The sequence below is a fragment of the Mixophyes fleayi genome, chromosome 7 (assembly GCF_038048845.1).
Source record: "Mixophyes fleayi isolate aMixFle1 chromosome 7, aMixFle1.hap1, whole genome shotgun sequence".
Taxonomy (NCBI): domain Eukaryota; kingdom Metazoa; phylum Chordata; class Amphibia; order Anura; family Limnodynastidae; genus Mixophyes; species Mixophyes fleayi.
Genome location: NC_134408.1, coordinates 16,361,755 through 16,374,108, shown reverse-complemented (window position 1 = coordinate 16,374,108; position 12,354 = coordinate 16,361,755). Strand labels below are relative to the sequence as shown.

Sequence of the window (12,354 nt, the reverse complement as noted above, 5' to 3'; positions counted from 1 at the left end):
CTTGCCCCACACAATCATTATTCTTTCATGGACCACTGTTAATGTCAACTAGTTTAGAAGACACTAGAGTAACTTGGTATCAGGGGTTTCTAAATCGAAGGTATATTTAATAGAGCCTGATGAAGACATTTGTAGAACTTTCCACCCATGTGTGCAAAATCAGGGTTAAAAGATGGGAAAGTCTCTGCTCAGCTTGACCTGTATTTATCTTTCAGGATTGAATCATCCAATCGTCTGGAGGGCAGCTTGCAGAAGAGTAGAGACCTCCTTTCCACCTACGAGACCAAGTTGTGCCAGGACGACACCGTCCCAGAAGACCCACGAGCTGTGGATAAGAAGCTGCAGGAGCTGTCGGTCAGTGACTAATTGGGGAAGAAAACCCCCCCCCATTTTTTGGACGGAGGCTACAATAGCTTCTTCCTATAAGGCTCCAGCCAATTAGATGTTGGAGAGAATGTGTTCCAGAACGAGAGCCTTGTAGTAGAACCAACGTTCTCTTGTTGACCAACTCCCTCTTCTTTCCAGGCGATGAGCACTGAGCTGCAGATGGGAAGAGGCGTCCTTGCCGAAGCTGAACAGAACCTGCACAACGCTAAACTGAGCTGCAATAATCTAGCCAACCGCTTCCAAGAGCACTGCCCCGATATTGAGCGTCAGGAGGCCGAGGTGTCAAAACTCAACCAGCGCTACTCCCAGTTAGACCAGCAGATTCAGAGCAGGTGAGCATCAGGTCAACGGTAGACATCACAGTTCAGTATGGGTCTACTGCCAGAATTCCAGTTGGCTTACGCACATTCTCATTTAGGTCTCAAGGCCTTCAGAAAAGCAAGACTGCATATTCAAACTACCAAGGGGGCTACAACCAACTCGATGATTGGCTACGTAATGTTCCCAACTACGAGCCCAAGGACACAGACAGTGTCAAGGAAGTGGAGACCAAACTCAAGAGCCAACGGGTAACCCTTGCCTCTTGTAAAACCTTTTACATATTATATATACATACATACATACAGAATATATATATATATATATATATATATATATATATATATATATATATATATATATATATTGTGAGAGTGTGACTGGCAGGGAGGTATTTTTCTCCCAGGACATTGTCCTATGTGTTTTAATAAGGGGGTTAATTATGGTACCTGTGGCTGATCTCTTATAAGAAGGAGGTTGTGTCTGTGGATCTAGTCAGTGATGATTTGTGAACTGACCTGTGAGTCTGTTTTGTGACCAGTGTTGGTAGGATACACTGGATAATTGGGCTACATGATGTTAGAACTCGGACTAGCAGAATTTGGTTTATTGTTTGACTACACACAGCCCAGAAAGCACTGTGGACTTTGACGCAAACAAAAGCCAGCCAGATTTTAAAATTTTAGCTATGGACCACCTGACTTTTAATTCAGCTAAAATCTGCTGGGCCTACCTGATAAATGTGCTAAAACCCCACATTTTATTCCAGATTAAAAAGTTCTACTTTGTTTTCTGTTGTGGGAAGCAGAAAGCTAGTAACCAATACTGGCCTATTAGCCAACCTTGGCTTATAACTTGTTAAGGTGGAAGACTACACGGTTGTAGATAAGTCACAATATGTTCTTTCTGCAGCTTCTGTTGAGTGAGATAACCAATCGGGAGCCGGATATGGAACATGTGACAAGCAGTGCTCAGCAGTACCAGCAAGCGGTGAAGGTAAGTTACCATACAACATGTGAGTAATCTCCGATGTCTTCAGAATTGTGAGAACCAAGATTAGAAGGTTGTGAAACATCAGTTCTCTCGGAAGCTTTGGGGATTCAAGGAAGATGAGGATGTTCTAATGTATATGAAATAGAGGAACCTTAGTAATTTATTACACTAAACCCATTGAGCCAATCACAGCAGGCGGTGGCTTGCCTTGACACTACGGTTATCCTTGACAACTTGGCTGTTGGCAACAAAGATGTATAATCTAATGACCAAATGTGATTCTGTACGAAAGATGTTAAGGGTCATTTGTTCTTGCCTTTAGTAAATTGTTCCTTTCGACTGGCACCGATGTTTTGAGCTTCGTCCTCTAGCTTGCACGGGTAGGCCTCCTCAATTAATTGTGCTTTGTTGCAGGATTATGAGCTGGACGCAGAGAAACTGAGGTCTATCCTGGATACGGAGAACAGAAAGAATTCGTACTCTAAGAGACCCAGGATACTGTCTCCCGCAACCAAGGTTAAGGAAGAGGTAAGCAGAGAACCGTTTTGTGTTTCCTAACCAACAACAAGTATTTACGTCTATTCTCAAAAGGTCAGTAATACATATAATAGGCATATTATAGGCAGTTTAAAAGCCCACAAATAATGACCGAACCTTTTGACTATTTACCCTATTCTTGAAAATGAATCTTTTGCTCAAAATCCTGATCAGCCCCCCCCCTCTGCTCAAGTAGGAAGACCCTTTTACAAGTCATTAGTAGAAAAATGGCAATTCGTATTGAAATTTTAAAATAAATGAGTGGATAGTCAGATATTTTACAACCAAAATAGCTAGAGATATTTTTGTTTTTACAATTTGGGTTTGGTTTACTATGGTGATATTTTGCACTAATGTGTCCTGTCTTTACATAAATTAGTTTATAGTTCTTAAAAGTAATATTGCAGAGATTTGTTAAGCCTGCAGTTGTCACTGCTTCCATTGGTTTGTACAGACATGTACCCATCAGTGACCAAATGCATTCTCTAGCCAGCAATTGCAACAGCGACACTTGCAGGCTATAGGTGGGTACTGCATCCTACTTAAAATCAATACAATTGATTTTAAATAGAAAAGATAATGCAATTGTAAATTAATTTGGTCTGTTCCCCCTTTTGGTATTATTGCAAAACATGGAGAATATGTGACTCTGCCAATGGAGATCACAAACTATGAAAGAGGGTTATAGTGTTGCATTGACCCCTATAACATTCATCTCTTCTATTCACAGGAGGCAGATTTGTCTGCTAGATTTACGGAGGCCAGCGCTGTAAACAAACAGAGGCTGCAGACCCTGGAATTTGCTCAGAGTCTCCTACGTCAGGTAATACAAGCCAAGCGTGCATTCATTTCAGAAAAATTACTTTCATGAGTAATTTCTTGAACTCTAGTGGTCAGATCATGTACCGTCTCTATACGACAGACAGTATTTGCATTTCGGAGTTTGCTATGTTGTGAGCTGATCCAATGGTCACGAGACAGCAGACTATCAATCCAGTAAGAACTAGGGATGCTCAGGCTCTGTTCCCCGAGAACCGAACACACCCGAACTTAGGGGATCAGAGTACCGATACTTCCGCACGCCCTTGGAATCGAAAACGAGGCAAAACGTCATTGTTACGTGGTCGGATCTCGGGATTTTTGGATTCCTTTTTAAGATCCAACATAACGGTGGGTGGGGGGACAATTCCATCTCGCACCATTTTTCTTTTCTGCCACTGCTGTGTGCCAATGTGTCCTAAATGTGGTAGGAACTGCCGTGTGTTTGTGTCATTGCTCTGTCGCTTACCATCCAGCCAGGTCGCTGCAGTATTTGTCCGAAAGTGTATGAAAATAATATTGTGATCTGTGAGGTGGTAAAAATTGACTGGAAATGACTTGACATTAGTGTTATTGAGGTTAATAATAATGTAGGAGCAAAAATATGTGATTTTTTTTTTCTAAAAAATCCAAAACCAAAGCACACCAGGGCGGTTTTGCCAAAACACAAAGCTAACCCAGATCCTAAACCAAAACCAGTTCATGGGGGTCAGAGAACATCTCCAGTAAGAACCAGTGACACCAATGTAACGCTGGTCATCAGTTTGTCACCGATTCATAGTTTATTGACATTCAGCATCGTTATGAATATTGGTTTAACCTTCACAATTGTTTCCTCCAGTATGTGTTAGGCCAGGCTTGACCAACCAGTGGCTCTCTAGGTGTTGTGAAACTACAAGTCCCAGCATGCTCTTTCACCACCTGGAGAGCCACAGGTTCGCCGGGATTGGACGAGTGCATTGTTTTTGGTGGAAAAATGTGGTAAATGTTCTTATCTTAAATAACAATGATATCCTAGTTTGACATTTCATGGTTTGTGGCATAGATTACAATTGTGTCTCTTCAAACAAAATCTCACCTCATCTAATTTATTTTGAATACACAGCAGCCAGAAGCGGAAGTACGTCAGGAGTCAATCCAGATGAACCGGTCGGAAAGACCTGCTGAGGAGACCTGGAAGATCAAAAATATGTTGGATGATGAGGTGCAACGTCGACAGCAACTAGAATCGGAGATCAAGAGCACCCAGCACGAGATCGTCTTCCTTCAGAATCAAAAACCACAGGAGACGGTGGTGAAGAAGGAGGTCTTGAAAAAAGTACCAGATCCACAACTGGAAGAGGAGTACCACAAGGTCCTTGAAAAGGTTTCCGAAGAACAACGCAAGAACAAAGCTTTGCAGGATGAGCTGGATTCCTTGAGGCTGAAGGCTCGGACTTTAGACTACGAGCAGAAGGAAGGTGGACAACAGTATGTGGTCAAAGAAGTGTTGAGGATTGAGAAGGACAAAGATCAGCAGGAAGACTTCTTAAGACTCAAAGAAGAGTTGGAAGAGCTGAATAGACAGAAAGGGACAAAGCAGAATGAGATTGCCAGCTTGAAGAAGCGCATCCTTATCTTGACAGAAGAAAAGAACAAGCCTCAAGAAAAGATCACTGAGAAGGAAGTCGTTAAGCTTCAAAATGATCCTCAACTAGCTTCGGAATATAGGATACTTCAGGAGAACATGCAGAGAGAGAATTCACTACGGCAGAAAGAGGAGGAGGAGTTAAAATTGCTCCAAGAGAAACTAAAACGTTTAGAGAAAGAGCGAGCCATGGCTGAAGGCAAGATCACGGTAAAGGAAGTCTTGAAAGTAGAGAAGGACCTCGTCGCTGAGAGAGAGGTAGGTGACCTCCGTAGGCAATATGAGGACGAGACTTCAAATATACGTATAACCCAACGTGAGAAGAATGAGCTGATTCGCAAGATTACTATTTTGGAGGAGGAGAATGCCAAGGTTGTAGTCCAAGAGAAGGTACGTGAGATTATACGGCCAGACCCTAAAGCCGAGAGTGAGTTGGCCAATTTACGCCTTGAACTGATTGAGCAGGAAAGGAAACATCGTGCAAGTGAGGAGCAAATAAAGATGTTCCAAAGTGAGCTGACAGCCATAAAAGCACGTGGTCCACAAGTGGAGGTGAAGGAGATAACTAAAGAAGTGATTAAGCATAAGACAGATCCAGAAGTCTTGGCAGAACTAGAGAGACTTCGTGGGGAAATCCTGGACAAAACTAGGGTGGTAGAACGCTCAGAGCTAGAGATCACTCAGCTTAAGCAGGAGATACAAAGTTGGATTGATACCAAACCCCAAGTACAAATTAAGGAGGTGGTTCAAGAGGTCATGCAATATCGTGAAGATCCTGCCACCAAGAGTGAGGTGGAATCCTTGAGATCCAAGTTGGCTGAAGAGCAGAGAAAGCGCTTGGATCTGGAACGGGAAAGAATGTCCCAAGAAGAAAAGATAAGGCAGAAAGAAAGAGAGCTGTCACAGGTGCGAGAGAAGGTGGTGCAACAAGACGTCGTAAAATATGAAGAAGATCCTTTATTGAAGGCCGAGGTTAACAGTTACTCAAAAAGTATTGACAGCGAGTTGAAGCAAAAGGATTCTCTGCAAGAGGAACTACGCAAACTGCAGTGGAGGATATCCGAACTTGAGCGTCAGCTGGAAGGACTGGAAAGGGAGAGACAAGCGAGACGTGTAGCAGAGCTAGAGATTCAAAGGCTTAAAATCCAGTTGAATGAGCTGGAACAGAGAGAAACTCAGACCAAAGAGAAAGTAACATTGCAGCAAAAAGTAGTCTTACAACAAGACCCTCAGCAAGAGAAGGAACACAACTTGCTAAAACTCCAAGTGGAAGAGGAGAGGCACAGGAGGCAAATTCTTGAAAATGAATTGGAGGCACTAAGGAAAAAGATCATCACACTGGAGAGGATGGAGATGAAGGAAAAAGTTGTTTTCACTGAGAAAATTGAGGTGGAGAAAGATCCTGAAACAGAACAAGAAATACAAAGACTGAAATCCAATTTGGAGGAAGAGGGTAGACTAAGAAGAGATCTAGAGAACGAAGCTGACCGTCTCCAATCACAACTTTCAGAGTTAGAGTTCAGCAATTCCAAATCAAACAAGGAGCTGGAATACCTGAGGGAGGAGGTCCACAAACTACAGATGGAAAAGCAAAGTCTGAATTTGGAGACCCGTCACCTGCAGTCAGAGATTGAAATTACAATAAAAGAGGCTCAAGGTCTGAGAAGCTTAACTCAAGTTGACAGCAGTGTTACTCTAGATTCCCGCTTATCTTCTCTGGAAGAGGAGCTAAGGGGACTGAAGAAAATCTCTCAGGACAAAGATGCAGAAATTGAGCAGCTTCAGAAACGGCTCGAGAACATGATGATAAAGAGGGAACAGAGAGAGAACCATCTCCGCCGTTCCATTGTGGTCATTGATCCTGATACTGGTAGGGAGATGTCACCAGAAGAAGCTCGCAACTTGGGTCTGATCGACTGGAAAATGTTTACCAACTTGCAGAGCCAAGAGTGTGACTGGGAAGAAACCACAATTAAGGGGCCAAATGGTGACTCCTCTGTAATCTATGACAAGAAGTCGGGCAGGAAATTTGACATTGAAGATCTGCTGAGGAGCGGGCGTATTACTAAACGTCAATATGACAGTTACCTCAACAAAGAAATGTCCATCCAAGAATTTGCAGCCTTAGCTTCAGGGAGGAAGTAAATTTGTATTGCTCACGTTCCGCTCACTGCGGATATGATATGGACATTAAACAGAGAGACCTGCCCTTTGATCTGTTACCTTCATCAATATCAGAACTTCTTTACTTCTGTTACTCTTTGTTGACCCATACAGAGAAGATCTTTTGCCATTACAGTGCTGTGTTCCTGATGGTCTCCAGAGTTGAGAATATGGTGGTGTCTCTTCACCCGCACACCTTCTTTATCAAGGCCATAGAGTTCAAAAGCTCAGTGACAGCTGGTAAAGTGTACTCAGCAACAGCAAGAATACTCAGCCACAGCAGCCCAAGATCTATAAGATGCCACAGAGATCTTCTGGCAATTCTGCTAAAACTATAAAGACGTTTGAAGAATTGTGAAACATTCCGGCTTCACCAACATCTACACAACTTCATGGAAGATATCAAAATGCTACCCCATATAAAGACAATCCATTTTATACTTTATTCTCTGTTATATGTTATTTTCAAACCAAAGTGCTGAAAAATGCATATTTAAGGAACATGCACTGAATAGATGAGTTTGTAAAATATAAACAAAACCACAGATGATTTTTTCTTTGTGCATACCCTTCCGTTAAGCCATAAGTGGAAAAATATTATATATATATATAAATTTGGTATATGGTTTAGATAAGCACATTATAACATTCTGTGTTGTTACATATCTACTGTGGTGCCATACTAACCCAAACCTTCTCGGCCGCGTGGTTGTGATGTCCCAGTCACAACTATGGTCTGGTTTCTGTTTCTTTATCATTTACTTCTGAGTAGGGTTTGGGGAAATGTGGAAAGTGTATTTTATTTATGGTAAAGCTAAATAAAGATGCGGTGGTTTTGAATACTGAAGACTTTGTGATTTTATAGAATCCGGTGTCCATAGCAACAGCGGAATTCTTTGTATGTTTGTAAGGCTCACGAAATTACACACAGCTCCGACTGATGTTCATCCTTCTAAAGTAATACAAAGTACACAGTAGCACACACAAGACAAGAACTGGCCGAGAAAAGTTTATTTTGCACTATTTAAAACTAGTTGGTTACATATAAAACTTCCCCCTACAAGCACATTCCTCACACTGTCTATCCCCACTTGTACTTGGTTACATCAAACTGAGCAGATGTTGGAAACCTTGAGATTGAAGGTTGCAATTCCCAAACTCTGCCTAAAACAAGTCAGACCCTGTTGCAGTAACAGTATAGATAGATGGAAAAGTTTTACTTCAAAGCTGTTAATATGGCATTAATGCTGTATTGCACTCATACTTGTCAGCTGTCCCTGAATGTCAGGGAGACTCCCTGAAATAGGGGGGATCTCCCTCACTCCCTGAAGAGTCTGGCATTCTTCCTGATGCTGAGCCAGTACAAGACGGGGTTGGCTTTGCCATCTGTGGCATTATGACACAGTTCAGAAATTGTGTCCTATGTCCATGTATTGATGCCTATGGAGGTGGCCATTTTCATGGAGACCAAGATTTAATCAAAGACTGACGGGTAAGACAACATGACTTCAGTAATGGAGACAGAAATGTAAAAGACAATTCAGCCTCTAGAGATTCATTAGCTGCTTTTCTTTCACGCATAGTTGACTACTATCCCGGGAATGTCCGGAAGACTCCTGCATTTCTGGGAGACCTCCCAGGAGAGCAGGGCAACCGCCAGGTTCTCGCTGCCGCTATAGAGAAGTGGCAGCTGGGCTTAATGACCTAAATAGTGCGTCATCTTAGCCCCGCCCCCTGCTGTAATTGGCCAAAATTGTGACAATTGTTTAGGGGGGCAGGGCCAAAATGATGCAATTCATCAAGCCCCGCCCCTGCCCACCTCCCCCCTGCCCTCCCCGGATCTCCCTGAAGCCAACGAGGAAAAGCTGGCAAGTATGACTGCACTGCAGGTTTATATAATAAAGGCAAAGGTCCAAGAATAAGACAAGGGTATAAAGAGACTGAAGACAGAATATTGAATATCTCCGGTCATGTAGTGGACGTGTTATTTGCAAGATAGAGATAGTGGATTTATTAGCTCTTGAAATTCTGTTGTGCTAGTAAATTTGCTAACCAATGTGTACATATAGAATTGTTTACCTTATTCCTGACATCGTGTATGGGCACGTCTGGTTAATGCACATGCAGAAATGTCAAGAATCCATAAGAACAGCTGTACTGCCATCTACTGAAACACTAAGTTTACTACAAATCTACAAAGAACATCTACAGATTACAAAATATAAATATTTGCTTTGCTTTGTTTGAATTCACAATATATCCTCAATTATTTTTTATTGCTAGCACAGTCAATATTGGCTCCGCTTTCAAAATAGCCGGTTTTACTGTGTATAGAAGATAGAAGGACCCATAGTTGAAATTTTCAGATATAAACCGTGAATGTAAAACATATTATTCAGGTTAAGTATTACCTCTCCTCTCCATGACATCCAGTAAAGCCAACATCTTTAAGACAGTGTCCTGTTTGGATCTCATAAGGTCAAAATGCTGAGAATACAGACATATGAGGTAGTGTGACATCATTGGCCCCAATCCACACAGCGCTTTTCTGCAAACAAGTCTGCAAAGCTGTCACTCAAACTCTGTCTGCTCAGTTAGTGAAGCTCCTCCCTCCTCACATGGCATCCTGCTGCAGAGGAGTGGACTCCATTTATTTAATGTACAGTATTCAGCATGGCAAGACACAGTCGTTGCTATGTGTTGATGTCAAATAGTGACTATTTGCTCTTTTAAAGGCACATACCACTATTTACATTCAGCCACAACAGAGGACAGTTCCTGAACAGCAATCATAAATGCTGTATAAATAATATATATAACAGTTTTAGAAAGGTAGGATTTTTTTGGGGGAACAGTTTTGCTGTCCAAAGTTCTGGACAAAACGGATTGCACAGCAGAGACGTATCCATGGCTCTATCTGAGAACAATTATCCTAATTCCTGCACAAGATTTAAAGCGGTTCTCTCACATTGTGTTCCTTCCAAGACACAGTGGGCCTGAGTCATTAAGCCACACATACTGAGCGCATCATCCATTTGTTATACAATGCACGTAAACCAGCTCCACGTAAACCAGCTCCACGTTCTTCCAAAGTCCACAAGGGTCAGCTCTGAAGATACAAGGAGTGTTTTCCTACGGGTGTAGGTTTACTCTGCTGTACTAGACTAGACACTGCAGGACACGTACAACACCTATATGGAATATAAAATCTGAAAAGAACGCACAGGAAACAAATATATTAAGCAACTAATGTTACCTCTCAATAATATAGTCAATTATGAATGGAAACTTAAAAAAAAAAAAAAAAAAAAAAATTTTTTTTTTTTTAAATGTTTTTATCTCCCCTTGGAAAAACACATTTATTAGGCTGTCCTTAATGTCTACTGTACATAAGACATTAAGGACAGCCTAATAAATGGTATTTTTACAATGGTCCTGGCTGCAGCCACGTTATAGCATGCATATGAGACTGACATAACTAGGACTCAGGGCTTAGACTAGACCTGTAGCTGGTACAAGAGATACGGCAGAAAAACAAGTAACTTTGCGATGCCCAGAGTTGGATTCGGTCGTGGCTGCGTGCGCTGGAGTTTGGCGCGGCCCCTACTGTAAATTGACTTCGGCCAAACTTTCCTGCCCCGTTCACTCTCCAAAATCATAGGCTGTAGCAAGTGTCCGTTGCGTCCGCATATGCAGCGGCCAGGGCTGTTTACGGATATATGTGCCAAGTCTGTGCAGGCGCACAGTGATTTTGCGCACATTACGGACTCAGGCCCAGCGTGTGCAAATCCTTACTAAATAATTATTAACGCCTGTCTGAATGAGCCTTTACTGTGACAAATAACTTAGAATCCCATATAGTTCAGGGACCTCCGGTTGGCCAGGCATGGGTTAAATGTAGTTACAAAACAAAACATGCTTTTATTATTTATTAGGATAAACAGATATTAAGGTTTAGTTTGGACACTGCTGTATCTACTTCTTAAAATGTAAATTTAAAGAATAAATAAAATCCTCTTCTTGCACTAATCTCTAAGTAAGCGGATTCTAGGATTGTCAACAATTCTGGTTGTTCAGCATGAATCCTCCCCATCTCCCCCCCTGTGTACCACTAGTTTCTGGTGAATTGATAGGTTGAATATTGGTTCAGCACACAAGATGGCTGCCTGCACTGCGTACACTTTAATTTTCACAGAAATTCCACATCATACACACATTTTAATTACACTGACACACACCGACCCATGTCATCTACCCCAGACCCATTACATGTAATAATCAACTACGAGATACGTGAGACGCTCACACGGTGCTGGGGACACCATCTTGTCATCCCACAGGGCGGGTAGTCACATGACTGCTGGCAACAGCGACCGTGGAGAGTAACGGAGGTGGTAAGTAAATTATATAATGGCTGCAGTGTTTATACAGATATTATTGGGTCCCAACAGTGAGAACTGCCAGGCATGGATTCCGTACTTAAAGGTTAATTATAACCTGTCTACTTGTTAGCTGACAATTTCAACACTCACTTGGTGGACTTGTCTACTGAAGACCTCTTCCATACTGTCCAATGGGAGACAACACCCTAGCCCAGGGACATAGGACACTAGTACCACTGTGCCTAATGACTGCCCAAATCCAGTGGGAGCTAGACTAAGAGTAGGAGCTGAACCCCACACTGTGTCCATCAAAGACAACCGCTTGGGACGTTAGTCTTGGGTCCTGAAAAGCTACATTCGTAAATATTAGTCCACATGAACAGAGTGACGTTTTGCTGTTTAGTGTTTCACGAACAGAACAGATCACCGCTACACGTTTTTAGTTGGTGTGGAATCCACGAGGCACATCTAGTAGCCTGGAAGACGTACCAGCCCCTGCAGATGTAGTGTCTACCCCTTTGGAAGCCCAGAAGGCCTTCTTCTTAGAATACACTGCCTGCCGAATAACTTGCCTGAGACTTCAATAGCTGTTTTCTATATTTTACCCTTAAGTTTGTTCTGTAGGAGGAAGGCACTTTTTCCACCCGTCACATCCTTGATCTCCATTTCGGACCTGTAAAGGGCACTCCCTAACAAAGACCTGAGTGCTGGATCCGACCACCTGGACGTTGGTATCAGCTGAAAGGTCTCTCCTCCAGAGATGGCAGCCCGAGACTACAGGGCAGCCTGAGGAATTGAGGGTGCCTAGTGGTCTGCAGGCAGGTTGGTCTGGCCTTATGCACTATGTAGCACACGGTAGTACGCCCAGGGTTAGGGGCTGGGTTCCTGAGAGACATTTCCACAGAGGAAAAAAATACCCAGAGAAAGATGCACAGACTATGCTATGACCCTCTAACTACACATCCACTAAGCTATGTTACCAGGAAACTAGTGAGTGTATAATAAACTTTAATAAAAATTAAAAAAAACACCCTTTCCTGAAATTCATCACAGAATAGGGGGTAAATGTATTAACTGCGAGGTTCCGGTGGGTTGGAAAAGTGGAGAAAAAGCAGAAGGTATCTCCTA

General features: G+C 42.5%; 1 protein-coding gene across 1 annotated transcript in view; it reads left to right on the top strand.

Moving 5' to 3' along the window:
- PPL (periplakin) overlaps positions 1-7,686 on the top strand; it is a 51,784-nt gene extending 44,098 nt beyond the window's left edge. Inside the window, exons 16-22 of the mRNA XM_075179143.1 lie at positions 216-354; positions 526-719; positions 806-956; positions 1,618-1,701; positions 2,113-2,226; positions 2,966-3,058; positions 4,160-7,686. Of these exons, the coding sequence (XP_075035244.1) occupies positions 216-354; positions 526-719; positions 806-956; positions 1,618-1,701; positions 2,113-2,226; positions 2,966-3,058; positions 4,160-6,826 (3,442 nt within the window). The 3' untranslated portion in view covers positions 6,827-7,686. The remainder of the gene's footprint in view (positions 1-215; positions 355-525; positions 720-805; positions 957-1,617; positions 1,702-2,112; positions 2,227-2,965; positions 3,059-4,159) is intronic.
- Positions 7,687-12,354: the final 4,668 nt, after the last annotated feature.